This window comes from Engraulis encrasicolus, chromosome 23, assembly GCF_034702125.1.
Source record: "Engraulis encrasicolus isolate BLACKSEA-1 chromosome 23, IST_EnEncr_1.0, whole genome shotgun sequence".
NCBI lineage: Eukaryota > Metazoa > Chordata > Actinopteri > Clupeiformes > Engraulidae > Engraulis > Engraulis encrasicolus.
Genome location: NC_085879.1, coordinates 13135313 through 13151952, shown reverse-complemented (window position 1 = coordinate 13151952; position 16640 = coordinate 13135313). Strand labels below are relative to the sequence as shown.

Here is a 16640-nt window from a genome sequence, read left to right as displayed (position 1 = left end):
CAGAACGAACCTGTAGAGGTTCAAGTTGTTTCAGCACAACCGCTACAACTACATTCAACTACATTCAGCACCAAGGCTAGCGACCAAACAGAGGTGTCAATACAACTCTTGAAACGTGCGCAATCTTTCAAATCATCCTAAGAATGGTATACAACAAACTCTCAAAATTAAGTGCAATGTGCACATACTATTCAAGTGAACTGATAAATTCAGCACCAGGGCCAGTGACACAACAATCGTACACGTTTACTCCAACAACTGCATTAATTCTTAGTTGGTAATTTTGCAGATATACTTGCCATATTTCTTATCGCAAATTAGAGCATGCACGACTGGTTCAAAACCAATCAATATTGTAGGTCACCAACATGAAAAAAGTACTGGAGAAAATGATTCCATTACTGCCACAGGTGCAAACACATCATCGGTCTTCGCTGAAGAAAATTTCGGTCTGAAACTGTGTAAAGCCTGTATGGATATATTACAGGACTATCATTATTACAGAACGTAATTATTTGCAACCCATTTCCCACACTCTCAACTTGTCAGTGTCCTCAATGAGTTTCTTACTGTGCCCATGGGGCAGTGGCTGACTGTTGAATTCAGATTAAAACTAAGTACATAACTGCTATTGAAATTAATAACCATAACACAGTCTATTATTTATTTATACATAGCCAATCTGCTGTTGAAACTGTTAAACACTATATGAAAAAAAAAACGTTCGCGGTGGAAAAAATATATTGTAGATCATATCGCTCACCTGGTCGTCACAATCGTCTATCAGTTTCTCGTTGCGTACATGCGGGAGAGTGTGAGCTTCACTGTTATCCAGACTGAGGATGCTTTGATCGTAAGGTACAGCATACTTCATATCACTCTTCCTGGAGTCTGTTGTTCTGTAATGTTCATAGTTGTACACGTGCTGCAAAGTACCAGTGCCCCCAACGTCTGCGTAAAGTGGCGGGTAGTATGGAATAACCGGGAGCTGCCCATTGGATTTATAAAACATCCTCTCACGTCTCCACCTGTAGCACTTAACTGACAGTATGGCTATGATGGACACGATGAACAGAAATGAAACTACAGCCAGGGCCAACACTAAGTAAAAAGTCAGGTTGTCGTTGTATTCTTTGTCGTGCGTAAAATCACTGAACTCAGAGAGCACTTCTGGAAAGCTGTCAGCTAAAGCCACGTTGACATTCACAGTAGCAGAGCGAGAGGGCTGTCCGTTGTCCTCCACTACAACAGTGAGCTTTTGCTTCACAGCATCTTTATCAGTCACCTGTCTGATGGTTCTTATTTCTCCATTCTGTGCGCCCACTTCAAACAGAGCCCTGTCTGTCGCTTTCTGTAGTTTATAAGAGAGCCAGGCATTCTGACCAGAGTCCACATCCACAGCCACCACTTTAGTGACCAGATAGCCTATATCAGCTGAGCGAGGCACAATCTCAGCTACCACAGAACTACTAGTTTGAACTGGATATAAAACCTGTGGTGCGTTATCGTTTTGATCTTGAATGTTTATTACGACACTGACATTACTACTGAGTGGAGGGGATCCACCATCCTGCGCTTTTACACAAAATTGGAAAGATTTAATCTGCTCATAATCAAAAGAGCGCACAGCACTTACGACGCCGCTCTCTGCGTTGACCGACACGAATGATGAGACGGACACGCCATTGACTGCGGAGTCCTCTAAAATATAAGACACTCGAGCATTCTGGTTCCAATCTGCGTCTTTAGCTAATACTCTAAAAACTGAAATTCCCGGAGTGTTGTTTTCTAAAATTGAAGCCTGATATGAGCTCTTCTCAAACAAGGGAGCGTTATCATTGACGTCTGACACCTGAACAGAGAGACTGATAGTGCCGGACAGTGACGGCATTCCTGCGTCATTACACGTCACTGTGATATTATACACTGCATTCCTCTCTCTGTCTAACTCATCATCCGTAACAAGACTGTAAAACCCATTTGTCGACGTTTTTAGACTAAATGGTAAATTGTCTTGGGTCAGGCACTCGACTCTCCCGTCATCTCCAGAATCTGGGTCCTGTACTTTTAACATGCCAACTACAACACCCGGTTTTGAATCCTCAGCAATAACATTGGACATAGTGATGATACTGATAGCTGGTGTGTTATCGTTGGTGTCTAATACATCTATTTGCACTTTAGACGAATCGGTCAGACCCCCTTCATCCCGAACTTGAACATCAATTTCATAGTGCCGTGCTTTTTCATAATCTATAACCCCTTTCAAACTCAAAACCCCAGTTTTCTCAGCGATTTCAAACATATGTCGTGTTTCATCCATGCTTTTGGCTATGGAATATGTGACATCGCCGTTAGAGCCTTCATCAGCGTCTGATGCACTGATGGTGACTAAAACTGTCCCTTTTGATGCATTTTCTGCAATGCTTGCTTTGTATATTGGCTGCGTAAAAACAGGTGCATTGTCGTTTGCGTCAAGGACAGTAACGTGAATCTGGGCAGTGCTGGATAACTGTGGATCCCCTCCATCCACTGCTGTTAAAACTAATGTCAAAGTATCTTGCTTTTCTCGATCTAGGGGCATTTGTAAAAGCATTTCTACATTTTTTCTACCATCAGGCTGGGCTTTTAATTTGAGCACAAAGTTGTCATTAGTATTTAATAAATAGCTCTGTAGGTCATTTACGCCTACGTCAGCATCGCTCGCCCTCTCCAACACAAATTTAGCCCCGACAACAGCGGACTCACTAATTTTAAATTTCATTTCATTATTTTCAAATGTCGGTGGATTATCATTTATATCCATGATTTCGACATTAACGGTATACAATTCCACTGGATTCTCCAGAATAATCTGAAAATGCAGAGCGCATGGCGTCTTCTTCCCACACAAAGCCTCTCTATCTATCCTCTCTTTGATAAGCAGTACTCCTCTGTCTTTATTAAGCTCGACGTACTGGGTGCTATCCTCGGTGTAAATACGAGCCTTGCCTGCTCTCAGCCTTTTCAAGTCTAAACCTAAATCCTGCGCTATGTTTCCAACCATAGATCCCTTCGACATCTCCTCTGGAATAGAATAGCTGACCTGCCCTGTCACGGAACACAAGAACAAAGCCACCAACAGTACTTGCCACACGACGACGGAGTCCGACATTTTCTTTGTCGACAGTACACAAAGCAAAAAGAAATCCGAAATGAAGGTATTCCTTTGTAGTCTATTTCTATTATTGTAGTCACGACGTATCATTCGGTGTTCGTAAAAGCAGAATTCGAGAGCACAATATCCGCACGCACTCCGGTGTCCCTTTTTCTGCGCTTCTCTGCAACGATTCCAGATTTCATTCTCTGTCTCGTCATATCATGACATCATAATGAAGGGAGGGACTGTTCATTTATGTGCTCGCAACTCAAAACGTTAACCAACAGCGTCCCTCAGAGTCTGTTTTGGTGAACTACAGACACACGAGTCAAGCAATGAATGTAAGAGAGAAATGTTACAGTGTGAGAAAAGAGTAGCACAGTACCATAGCGTTGCAAACATAATATACATATCCACGCATGAAACTGAGCAAAAACAAAAAAACAAAACCTACTTTAATTTTTCAGAATATACTTACTAAGTCAGGGTAACGTGTCAGTACACAGAAGCGTGTGTGTGTGTGTACATGTGTGTGCGCGCGCGCGCTCGGGACTGGTGTGTCTGTGTCCACAGAGCGCATTCAGCACCACGGCCAGCGATTTGGAGAACACTCACTCATCTGTTACAATCGACAGACTCACACAACTCATACACGTTACCCTAAACAACAGCATTGACATATGCAAGCCTTGCTTGGTTTGCAATGCGAAATGTAACTTTACAAAGTAAATTTTGAAGTGATAATTCAACACCGAGTCACGTTTAGCTGTCATAGTGTATGATCCTGTCTTGAGTCATTACTCCAAAATTGACCAAGTCGCATATTAGCACAGATGAGTCTAAAAAAACCTCAAATTCTCACCTGATCTCCGGAATCGTCTATCAGTTTCTCGCTGTGCGCATGCGGCAGCGTCTGTATGTCAGTGTTATCCAGGCTGAGGATACTTTGATCGCAAGGTCTGGCATACTTCATATCACTCTTCCTGGAGTCTGTTGTTCTGTAATGTTCATAGTTGTACACGTGCTGCAAAGTACCCGTGCCCCCGACGTCTGCGTAAAGGGGCGGGTAGTATGGAATGACAGGGAGGTTTCCGTTGGACTTGCAAAACATTCTCTCACGTCTCCATCTGTAGCACTTCACTGACAGTATGGCGATGATGGACACGATGAACAGGAACGACACAACAGCCAGGGCCAAGACTAGATAAAAAGTCAGGTTGTCGTTGTACTCTTTGTCGTGCGTAAAATCACTGAATTCAGAGAGCACTTCTGGAAAGCTGTCAGCTAAAGCCACGTTGACATTCACAGTAGCAGAGCGAGAGGGCTGTCCGTTGTCCTCCACTACAACAGTCAGCTTTTGCTTCACAGCATCTTTATCAGTCACCTGTCTGATGGTTCTTATTTCTCCATTCTGTGCGCCCACTTCAAACAGAGCCCTGTCTGTCGCTTTCTGTAGTTTATAAGAGAGCCAGGCATTCTGACCAGAGTCAACATCCACAGCCACAACTTTAGTAACTAAATAACCTATATCTGCTGAACGAGGCACTATCTCAGCTACAATTGAACCACTAGTCTGCACTGGATATAAAACCTGCGGTGCGTTATCGTTTTGATCTTGAATGTTTATTACGACACTGACATTACTACTAAGTGGAGGGGATCCACCATCCTGCGCTTTTACGCGAAATTGGAAAGATTTAATCTGCTCATAATCAAAAGAGCGCAGAGCATTAATGACACCGCTTTCAGCGTTCACAGACACGAATGATGAGACGGGCACTCCGTTAACTGTGGAGTCCTCTAAAATATAAGACACTCTGGCATTCTGGTTCCAGTCCGCGTCTTTAGCTAGCACTCTAAACACAGATATTCCTGGAGTATTATTTTCTAAAACTGAAGCCTGATATGAGCTCTTCTCAAACATGGGAGCGTTATCATTGACATCTGACACCTGCAGCGAGAAACTGATGCTGCCAGACAGTGACGGCATTCCTGCGTCATTACACGTCACTGTGATATTATACATCGCGTTCCTCTCTCTGTCTAACTCATCATCTGTAACCAGACTATAAAACCCATTTGTTGTCGTTTTTAGAGCAAATGGTGAATTGTCTTGGGTCTGGCACTCAACTCGCCCGTCATCTCCAGAATCTGGATCCTGCACATTAAACATGCCAACTACTACTCCGGGCTTTGAGTCCTCGCTTACAACATTAGACATAGTGATGATATTGATAGCTGGTGCATTATCGTTGGTGTCCAACACATCTACTTGCACTTTACAGGAGTCAGTTAGACCTCCTTCATCACTAGCTTGCACATCTATTTCATAATGCCGTGACTTTTCATAATCAACAGCCCCTGTCAGCGTCAAAACCCCGGTTTTCTCGTCGATGCCAAACAGATGTTGTGTTTCATCCATAGTTTTCGAAATGGTATACATAATATCGCCATTAGTGCCATGATCAGCGTCAGATGCACTCACTGTTGTTATCAATGTGCCCTTTGGCGCACTTTCTGCTATGCTTGCTTTGTATATTGGCTGCGTAAAAATGGGCGCATTGTCATTTACGTCTAATACAGTGACATGAATTTGGGCAGTGCTTGATAACTGTGGGTCGCCTCCATCAACTGCTGTTAAAACTAATGTCAACGTATCCTGCTTTTCACGATCTAAGGGCTTTTGTAAAAGCATTTCCACAAATTTTCTACCATCAGGTTGGGTTTTTAACTTGAGCGCAAAGTTATCATTAGTATTTAATGAATAGCTTTGTAGATCATTTATGCCTACGTCAGCATCGCTTGCTCTCTCTAACACAAATTTAGCTCCGACAACAGCCGATTCACTGATTTTAAATTTCATTTCATTATTCTGAAATATAGGCGGATTATCATTTATATCTGTAATTTCGACATTAACTGTATACAATTCAACTGGATTCTCCAGAATAATCTGAAAATGCAGAGCGCATGGCGTCTTCTTCCCACACAAAGCCTCTCTATCTATCCTCTCCTTGATAAGCAGCAGTCCTCTGTCTTTATTCAGTTCGATATACTGGGTGCTATCCTTGGTGTAAATACGAGCTTTGCCTGCTCTCAGTCTTTTCAAGTCTAAACCTAAATCCTGCGCTATGTTTCCAACCATAGATCCCTTCGACATCTCCTCTGGAATAGAATAGCTGACCTGCCCGTGCACAACACACACGAAGAACAAAGCCAACAACAGTACTTGCCACACGACGACGGAGTCCGACATTTTCTCTTTGTCAACGATACCAAAGCACAAAAAAATCCCAAAAATGTACTCCTTTGCTTCAGTATGTCTATTTTTGTAGGCACGACGTATTTCTCGACGTTTGTAAAGACTGGATTCAAGACCACAGTATCCACAGGCTCGTCCTTGTCATTTTTCCCTGCTCGACTCTGCGACGATTCCAGATTTCTTTCTCTGTCTGATCATATCATGACATCATAATGAAGGGAGGGACTGTTCATTTATGTGCTCACAATCCAAAACCTTAACCAACAGCGTCCCTCTGAGTCTGTTTTGGTGAACTACAGACATACGAAAAGTTAAGCAATGAATGTATTAGAGAAATGTCAGAATATGGGAAAAGGATAGGACCATAGCGTTGTAAAAGTGCCACCCAAATCCACACATGGAACGAATGTTTTTTAAACTACTATGTTTTTTTCAGAAAGTAATTACAAAGCCAGGGTGACGTGTCAGTACATAGAAGTTTGTGTGTGTATGTTTGTGCGTGTGTGCGCGTGCGAGACAGGGCGCGCAGCTTATGTTGACAGTGCGCATTCAGCACCGCGGCCAGCGATTTGGGAAACACTCACTCATCTGATACAAACAACAGACTCACACAACTCACACAGTACACGTTACACTACGCAACACTATTGACACATGCGAGCCTGCCTTGGTTTGCAAAGCAAAATACAAATACATGTTCATAGTAAATATTGAAGTGCTAATTCAGCATCGAGTCACATTTAGTACTCATAGTATTTGGTCCAGTGTTGAGTCAACACTCCAAAATTGACTAAGTCGTATATAAGCACAGTATGATGAGTGAAAAAAAGGAAATCAAATTCTCACCTGATCGCCAGAATCATAAATCAGTTTCTCGCTGTGCACATGCGGAAGTGTCTGGATGTCAGTGTTATCCAGGCTGAGGATGCTTTGATCGCAAGGTCTGACATACTTCATATCACTCTTCCTGGAGTCTGTTGTTCTGTAATGTTCATAGTTGTACACGTGCTGCAAAGTACCAGTGCCCCCAACGTCTGCGTAAAGTGGCGGGTAGTAGGGAATAACGGGGAGCTGTCCATTTGATTTATAGAACATCCTCTCACGTCTCCATCTGTAGCACTTCACTGACAGTATGGCTATGATGGACACGATGAACAGAAATGAAACTACAGCCAGGGCCAACACTAAGTAAAAAGTCAGGTTGTCGTTGTATTCCTTGTCGTGCGTAAAATCACTGAACTCTGAGAGCACTTCTGGAAAGCTGTCAGCTAAAGCCACGTTGACATTCACTGTAGCAGAGCGAGAGGGCTGTCCGTTGTCCTCCACAATCACTGAAAGTTTTTGCTTTACAGCATCCTTGTCAGTAACCTGCCTAATGGTTCTTATTTCTCCATTCTGTGCGCCCACTTCAAACAGAGCCCTGTCTGTCGCTTTCTGTAGTTTATATGAGAGCCAGGCATTCTGACCAGAGTCCACATCCACAGCCACCACTTTAGTGACCAGATAGCCTACATCTGCTGAACGAGGCACAATTTCAGCTACCACTGAACCAGTGGTCTGTACCGGATATAAGACCTGCGGTGCGTTATCGTTTTGGTCTTGAATGTTTATTGTGACGCTGACATTGCTACTGAGTGGAGGGGATCCACCATCCTGCGCTTTTACACGAAACTGGAAAGATTTAATCTGCTCATAATCAAAAGAGCGCACAGAATTTATCACACCACTCTCGGCGTTGACAGACACGAATGATGAGACGGGCACTCCATTGACTGTGGAGTCCTCTAATATATACGACACTCGGGCATTCTGGTTCCAGTCTGCGTCTTTAGCTAATAGTCTGAACACAGAGATTCCTGGTGTGTTGTTTTCTACAATTGAAGACTGATATGAGCTCTTCTCAAACATGGGAGCGTTATCATTGACGTCTGACACCTGCAGAGAGAGACTGATGCTACCAGACAGTGACGGAACTCCTGCGTCATTACATGTCACTGTGATATTATACACTGCATTCCTCTCTCTGTCTAATTCATCATCCGTAACCAGACTATAAAACCCATTTGTTGTTGTCTGAAGAGTAAATGGTAAGTTATCCTGGGTCAAACACTCGACTCGTCCGTCATCTCCAGAATCTGGATCCTGCACTTTAAACATGCCAACTACAACACCCGATTTTGAATCCTCAGCAATAACATTAGACATAGTGATGATATTGATAGCTGGTGCGTTATCGTTGGTGTCTAATACATCTATTTGTACTTTACACGAATCAGTTAGACCCCCTTCATCGCTAGCTTGGACATCTATTTCATAATGTCTAGCCTTCTCATAATCAACTGCTCCTTTAAGCTTCAGAACTCCGGTGTTCGTATCGATTTCAAACATATCTCGCGTTTCCGCCCTAGTCTTCGCGATGGTATACATAATGTCACCATTAGAGCCTTGGTCGGCGTCCGAAGCACTGACTGTTGTTAAAACTGTGCCTTTGGGCGCATTCTCTGCAATGCTGGCCCTGTATATAGGATGCGTAAAAATTGGGGCATTGTCATTTGCGTCAAGCACAGTAATGTGAATTTGGGCAGTACTGGATAACTGTGGATCCCCTCCATCCACCGCTGTCAATGCTAATGACAGTGTATCTTGTTTTTCTCGATCTAATGGTTTTTGTAAAAGCATTTCCACAAATGTTTCACCATCTGGCTGTGTTTTTAACTTCAGTACAAAATTATCATTGGCGTCTAAAGAATAGCTTTGTAGATCATTTACGCCTACGTCAGCGTCACTCGCCCTCTCTAAAACAAATTTAGCACCGACAACAGCCGTTTCGCTTATTTTAAAATTAATTCCATTATTTTCAAATATAGGAGGATTATCATTGATATCCATGATTTCGACATTAACTGTATATAACTCCACTGGATTTTCCAGAATAATCTGAAAGTGCAGAGCGCATGGCGTCTTCTTCCCACACAAAGCCTCTCTATCTATCCTCTCCCGGATAAGCAGCAGCCCTCTGTCTTTATTCAGCTCGACATACTGGGTGCTGTCCTTTGTGTAAATACGAGCTTTGCCTGCTTTCAGTCTTTTCAAGTCTAAACCTAAATCCTGAGCTATGTTTCCAACCATAGATCCCTTCGACATCTCCTCTGGAACAGAATAGCTGACCTGCCCGTGGACAGCACACAGGAAGAACAAAGCCAACAACAGTACTTGCCACACGACGACGGAGTCCGACATTTTCTCTTTGTCAACGGTACCAAGGCACAAAGAAATCCAAAATGAAGGTACTCCTTTGGTTTGTTATGTCTATTATTGTAGGCACAATGTGTATTTCTGCGTTTGTAAAAGCAGAATTCGAGAGCATAATATCTGCGTGCTCGCCCGTGTCCTCTTTTTTGCTCTTCTCTGCGACGATTCCTGACTTCTTTCTCTGTCTCGTCATATCATGACATCATAAGGAAGGGAGGGGCTGTTCATTTATGTGCTCACAATCCAAAAGGTTAACCAACAGCGTCCCTCAGAGTCTGTTTTGGTGAACTACAGCAGGCCTAATACAAGTCAAGCAATATAAGGTGTAGAGAAATTTCAGAATGTGACAAAAGAGTAATGCCCACCCATGGAACTCTTGTTTTAACTACTTTGATTGTACAAAATACAATTACAAAGCCAGGGTAACGTGTCAGTACACAGGGTGTGTGTATTTCAGTGTGTGTTTGCACGAGACACTGGTGTGCGCGAGCTTCCACCGACAATGGTTTGCGGTCTGCCCACAGTGCGCATTCAGGACCACGGCCAGCGATTTGGAAAGCATTTCATCTGTTGCCATCAACAGATTCGAACAACCAATAAAATAACCCTACAACAACAACAACAACAACAACGCGTATTTATATATCACAACTATATAGTTGCCTCAAAGTTTTTTCAAATGCACATACATATTCCCACATTCACTCACCAGTTCTGGAGCTAACCGAGTGTTGAATCAACACTCAAAAAAGTATTATGGTATATTAGCAATATGATGGGTAAGGGGAAAAAAGGCTAATTCTTACCTGGTCCCCTGAATCGTCTATCAGTTTTTCGTTGTGCGCATGCGGCAGCGTCTGTATATCAGTGTTATCCAGACTGAGGATACTTTGATCGCAAGGTCTGACATACTTCATATCACTCTTCCTGGAGTCTGTTGTTCTGTAATGTTCATAGTTGTACACGTGCTGCAAAGTACCAGTTCCTCCGACGTCTGCGTAAAGTGGTGGGTAGTATGGAATAACCGGGAGCTGTCCATTTGATTTATAAAACATCCTCTCACGTCTCCATCTGTAGCACTTCACTGACAGTATGGCTATAACGGATACAATGAAGAGAAACGACACAACAGCAAGCGCCAAGACTAGATAAAAAGTCAGGTTGTCGTTGTATTCCTTGTCGTGCGCAAAGTCGGTGAACTCGGAGAGCACTTCTGGAAAGCTGTCAGCTAAAGCCACGTTGACATTCACTGTAGCAGAGCGAGAGGGCTGTCCGTTGTCCTCCACTACAACAGTGAGCTTTTGCTTCACAGCATCTTTATCAGTGACCTGTCTGATGGTTCTTATTTCTCCATTCTGTGCGCCCACTTCAAACAGAGCCCTGTCTGTCGCTTTCTGTAGTTTATAAGAGAGCCAGGCATTCTGACCAGAGTCCACATCCACAGCCACCACTTTAGTGACCATATAGCCTATATCTGCTGAACGAGGCACAATCTCAGCTACTACTGAACCACTAGTCTGTACTGGATATAAGACCTGTGGTGCGTTATCGTTTTGGTCTTGAATGTTTATTACGACGCTGACGTTACTACTGAGTGGAGGGGATCCACCATCCTGCGCTTTTACACGGAATTGGAAAGATTTAATCTGCTCATAATCAAAAGAGCGCAGAGCACTTATGACACCGCTCTCAGCGTTGACAGACACGAAAGATGAGACTGACACTCCGTTAATAGTGGTGTCCTCTAAAATATAAGTCACTCGTGCATTTTGGTTCCAGTCTGCGTCTTTAGCTAATATTCTAAAAACAGAGATTCCTGGTGTGTTGTTTTCTACAACTGAAGCCTGATATGAGCTTTTTTCAAACATGGGAGCGTTATCATTGACGTCTGACACCTGCAGAGAGAGACTGATGCTGCCTGACAGTGACGGCATTCCTGCGTCATTACACGTCACTGTGATATTATACATCGCGTTCCTCTCTCTGTCTAACTCATCATCCGTAACCAGACTGTAAAACCCATTTGCTGTTGTTTTTAGAGTAAATGGTAAATTGTCTTGGGTCAGACACTCGACTCGCCCGTCATCTCCTGAATCTGGGTCCTGCACTTTAAACATGCCAACTACAACACCCGGTTTGGAGTCCTCGCTTATGACATTTGACATGGTTATGATATTGATAGACGGTGCGTTATCGTTGGTGTCTAACACGTCTATATGCACTTTACAAGAATCAGTTAGCCCACCCTCGTCACTAGCCTGCACTTGTATCTGATAATGACGTGACTTCTCAAAATCAATTGCTCCCTTCAACTTCAGGATTCCGCTTTTTTCATCAATCTCGAACATGTCTCGTGTTTCATCCACAGTATTAATAATGGCATATGTAATTTCACCATTAGAGCCCTTATCATCATCTAAAGCAGAGACTGTTGTTAAAACGGTGCCTTTGGGCACATTTTCCATTATACTAGCCCTGTATATAGGCTGCGTAAAAACAGGTGCGTTATCATTGACATCTAAGACCGCAATAACAATCTGTGCAGTACTAGATAGCTGTGGGTCTCCCCCATCGAGCGCTGTTAAGATCAATGCCAGTGTATCTTCTTTCTCTCGGTCTAAAGGTTTTTGTAAAACCATCTCGACATTTTTCTGACCGTCTGGCTGACTTTTTAATTTCAGCTCAAAATTATCATTCGTATTTAAGTGGTAGCTTTGAAGATCATTTACACCAACATCTGCATCGTTAGCCCTCCCTAATACAAATTTCGCCCCGATAACTGCTGACTCACTTATTTTAAATTTCATTTCATTCTTTTCAAACATCGGCGGATTGTCGTTTATGTCTGTGATTTCAACATTAACTGTATACAATTCCACTGGGTTCTCCAGAATAATCTGAAAGTGCAGAGCGCATGGCGTCTTCTTCCCACACAAAGCCTCTCTATCTATCCTCTCCCGGATAAGCAGCAGCCCTCTGTCTTTATTCAGCTCGATATACTGGGTACTATCCTCGGTGTAAATACGAGCTTTGCCTGTTTTCAGCCTTTTCAAGTCTAAACCTAAATCCTGAGCTATGTTTCCAACCATAGATCCCTTTGACATCTCCTCTGGAATAGAATAACTGACCTGCCCTGTCACGGAACACAAGAACAAAGCCACCAACAGTACTTGCCACACGACGACGGAGTCCGACATTTTCTCTTTGTCAACGGTACCAAAGCACAAAAAAAATCCAAAAAGAAGGCCCCCCTTTGGTTCTGTACGTCTATGACTGTAGGCACGACGCTTTTTCGGTGTTTGTAAAAGCAGAATTCGAGAGCAAAATATCCGCGTGCTCGCCCGTGTCCTGTTTTTGGCTCTTCTCTGCGACGATTCCAGATTTATTTCTCTGTCTCGTCATATCATGACATCATAAGGAAGGGAGGGACTGTTCATTTTTGTGCTCACGATCCAAAATGTTAACCAACAGCGTCCCTCAGAGTCTGTTTTGGTGAACTACAGAGATACAAGTCAAGCAATGTAAGATGTAGAGAAATGTCAGAATGTGAAAAAAGAGTAGCATAGGACCATACCACTGCAAAAAGTAACTTCCATGCCCAGCCATGGAACCCATTTTTAAACTACTTTGATTGTACAGAAAACAATTACAAAGCCAGGGTAATGTGTCAGTTAACAGGGGTGTGTGTATTCCAGTGTGCGTTTGACACTAGTGTGCGCGAGCTTGCGCCGTCACTGTTTTGCGGTCTGCCCACGGTGCGCTTTCAGGACCACGGCCAGCAATTTGGACAACATTTCATCAGTTGCCATCAACAGATTCAAACAACCAACAAAATGGCCCTACAACAACAACAACAACAACAACAACAACAACAACAACAACAATGTGTATATTTATACATCACACCTATATAGTTAACTCAAAGTGCTTTTAAATGCACATGCATATTCCCACATTCACACACCAGTTCCGGAGCTTGCCGAGTGTTGAATCAACACTCCAACATGTATTATGGCATATTAGCACTATATGATGAGTAAGAAAAAAAACCAAATTCTCACCTGATCCCCGGAATCGTCTATCAGCTTCTCAGTGTGCGTATGCGGCAGTGTCTGTATATCAGTGTTATCCAGACTGAGGATGCTTTGATCGCAAGGTCTGACATACTTCATATCACTCTTCCTGGAGTCTGTTGTTCTGTAATGTTCATAGTTGTACACGTGCTGCAAAGTACCAGTGCCTCCCACGTCTGCGTAAAGTGGTGGATAGTATGGAATAACCGGGAGCTGTCCATTTGATTTATAAAACATCCTCTCACGTCTCCATCTGTAGCACTTCACGGACAGTATGGCTATGATGGACACGATGAAGAGAAATGACACTACAGCCAGAGCCAGCACAAGATAAAAAGTCAGGTTGTCGTTGTACTCCTTGTCGTGCGTAAAATCACTAAATTCCGAGAGCACTTCTGGGAAGCTGTCAGCCAAAGCCACATTCACATTCACTGTAGCAGAGCGAGAGGGCTGTCCGTTGTCCTCCACTACAACAGTGAGCTTTTGCTTCACAGCATCTTTATCAGTGACCTGTCTGATGGTTCTTATTTCTCCATTCTGTGCGCCCACTTCAAACAGAGCCCTGTCTGTCGCTTTCTGTAGTTTATAAGAGAGCCAGGCATTCTGACCAGAGTCCACATCCACAGCCACCACTTTAGTGACCAGATAGCCTATATCAGCTGAGCGAGGCACTATCTCAGCTACAATTGAACCACTAGTCTGCACTGGATATAAAACCTGCGGTGCGTTATCGTTTTGGTCTTGAATGTTTATTACGACACTGACGTTACTACTCAGTGGAGGAGACCCACCGTCCTGCGCTTTTACACGAAATTTGAAAGATTTAATCTGCTCATAATCAAAAGAGCGCACAGCACTAATGACACCACTTTCTGCATTAACAGAGACGAAAGATGAGACGGGCACTCCGTTAACTGTAGAGTCTTCCAAAATATACGAGACTCTGGCATTCTGGTTCCAGTCTGCGTCTTTAGCTAATATTCTAAAAACAGAGATTCCTGGTGTGTTGTTTTCTACAATTGAAGCCTGATATGAGATCTTCTCAAACATGGGAGCGTTATCATTGACGTCTGACACCTGAACAGAGAGACTGATAGTGCCGGACAGTGACGGCATTCCTGCGTCATTGCACGTCACTGTGATATTATACACCGCATTCCTCTCTCTGTCTAACTCATCATCCGTTACCAGACTGTAAAACCCATTTGTCGACGTTTTTAGAGTAAATGGTAAATTGTCTTGGGTCAGGCACTCGACTCTCCCGTCATCTCCAGAATCAGGGTCCTGCACTTTAAACATACCAACTACAACACCTGACTTTGAGTCCTCGCTTATAACATTAGACATAGTGATGATATTGATAACTGGTGCATTATCGTTGGTATCTAACACGTCTAATTGCACTTTACACGAATCAGTGAGACCTCCTTCATCACTAGCCTGCACATGTATTTGATAATGTCGCACCTTCTCGAAATCAACAGCTCCTTTTAACTTTAACACCCCCGTTTCTTCATCGATTTCAAACATGTCTTGTGTTTTATCCATAATGTTTATGATGGAGTATTTTACATCCCCATTAGAGCCTTTATCGGCATCAGAAGCGCTGACTGATGTTAAAGTGGTGCCTTTTGGTACGTTTTCCAAGACACTGGCCTTATAAATAGGCTGCGTAAAAATAGGCGCATTATCATTTGCGTCCAAAACAGTAATGACAATCTGTGCAGTACTAGATAGCTGTGGGTCTCCCCCATCGACAGCCGTTAAGACCAATGTCAATGTATCTTCTTTCTCTCGGTCTAAAGGTTTTTGTAAAATCATCTCGACTAGTTTTTGCCCATCTGGCTGATTTTTCAATTTCAGAGCAAAATTATCATTGGTGTTTAAATGATAGCTCTGAAGATCGTTCACTCCGACATCCGCATCGTTAGCCCTCCCTAATACAAATTTCCCCCCGATAACTGCAGACTCGCTTATTTTAAAAATCATTTCGTTCTTTTCAAACATCGGGGGATTATCGTTTATATCTGTAATTTCGACATTAACTGTATATAACTCCACTGGATTTTCCAGAATAATCTGAAAGTGCAGAGCGCATGGTGTCTTCTTCTCACACAAAGCCTCTCTATCTATCCTCTCCCGGATAAGCAGCAGCCCTCTGTCTTTATTCAGCTCGATGTACTGGGTGCTATCCTCGGTGTAAATACGAGCTTTGCCTGCTTTCAGTCTCTTCAAATCTAAACCTAAATCCTGTGCTATGTTTCCAACCGTAGATCCCTTCGACATCTCCTCTGGAATAGAATAGCTGACCTGCCCTGTCACTGAATGCAAGAACAAAGACATCAACAGTACTTGCCACACGACGCCGGAGTCCGACATTTTCTCTCTGGCAAACGAACCAAAGCACAAACAAATCCGAAATGAAGGTATTCCTTTGGAGTTGTATGGCTATTATTCTAGGCAAGACGTATTATTATGCGTTTGTAGACGCAGAAGTCGAGAGCCCAATATCCATATGCTCGCCCGTGTCCTGTTTTCTGCTCTTCCCGTCGACGATTTCTCTCTGTCTGATCATATCATGACATCATAAGGAAGGGAGGGACTGTTCATTTATGTGCTCACAATCCAAAACGTTAACCAACAGCGTCCCTCAGAGTTTGTTTCGGTGAATTACAGAAATATGACTCGAGCGAAATAGTGTATAAAGAAATGTTAGTATGTGAGTGGCGTAGCGTAGGACCATAGTATTGCAAAGGCATCCATGCCCAAACAAGGAGCTACATTTTTTAAACTATGATTTTACAGAATGAATTACAAAGCAATGTGTCAGTACAGAAAAGTGTGTGTGTGTGTGTTTGTGTGTGTGTGTGTGTGTGTGTGTGTGTGTGTGTGTGTGTGTGTGTGTGTGTGTGTG

The 16640-nt window shown here is 43.1% G+C and overlaps 5 protein-coding genes across 6 annotated transcripts in view; all 5 read right to left on the bottom strand.

The window, feature by feature from the left end:
* The window catches only part of LOC134440135 (protocadherin gamma-A2-like), a 138298-nt gene that overhangs the window by 86967 nt on the left and 34691 nt on the right, over positions 1–16640 (bottom strand). The window contains exon 1 of one of the 2 annotated variants that reach the window (XM_063190084.1): positions 4002–7051. The exons of the other annotated variant lie outside the window; for it this stretch is intronic. Coding sequence (XP_063046154.1) covers positions 4002–6395 — 2394 coding nt within the window. The 5' untranslated portion in view covers positions 6396–7051. Of the gene's footprint in view, positions 1–4001; positions 7052–16640 lie in introns of those variants that run through there. 2 annotated transcript variants of the gene reach the window in all.
* LOC134440653 (protocadherin beta-16-like) lies at positions 422–3155 on the bottom strand. The gene is made up of 3 exons (XM_063190777.1): positions 2810–3155; positions 764–1522; positions 422–457 (listed from the first exon to the last, which is right to left on the bottom strand). Exons 1-3 carry the CDS (start codon positions 3152–3154, stop codon positions 422–424), a joined length of 1140 nt encoding a protein of 379 aa, XP_063046847.1. The 5' UTR covers position 3155.
* Positions 7236–9764, bottom strand: LOC134440652 (protocadherin gamma-A6-like). Its single transcript, XM_063190776.1, has 2 exons — positions 9316–9764; positions 7236–8028 (listed from the first exon to the last, which is right to left on the bottom strand). The coding sequence occupies exons 1-2, from the start codon at positions 9639–9641 to the stop codon at positions 7236–7238; spliced, it is 1119 nt and encodes a 372-aa protein (XP_063046846.1). The 5' UTR covers positions 9642–9764.
* LOC134439735 (protocadherin gamma-A11-like) lies at positions 9822–12876 on the bottom strand. Its single transcript, XM_063189647.1, has one exon. It carries the CDS (start codon positions 12848–12850, stop codon positions 10418–10420), a length of 2433 nt encoding a protein of 810 aa, XP_063045717.1. The 5' UTR covers positions 12851–12876; the 3' UTR covers positions 9822–10417.
* LOC134440650 (protocadherin beta-16-like) lies at positions 13052–16562 on the bottom strand. The gene is made up of 3 exons (XM_063190775.1): positions 15761–16562; positions 13715–14473; positions 13052–13150 (listed from the first exon to the last, which is right to left on the bottom strand). Exons 1-3 carry the CDS (start codon positions 16103–16105, stop codon positions 13052–13054), a joined length of 1203 nt encoding a protein of 400 aa, XP_063046845.1. The 5' UTR covers positions 16106–16562.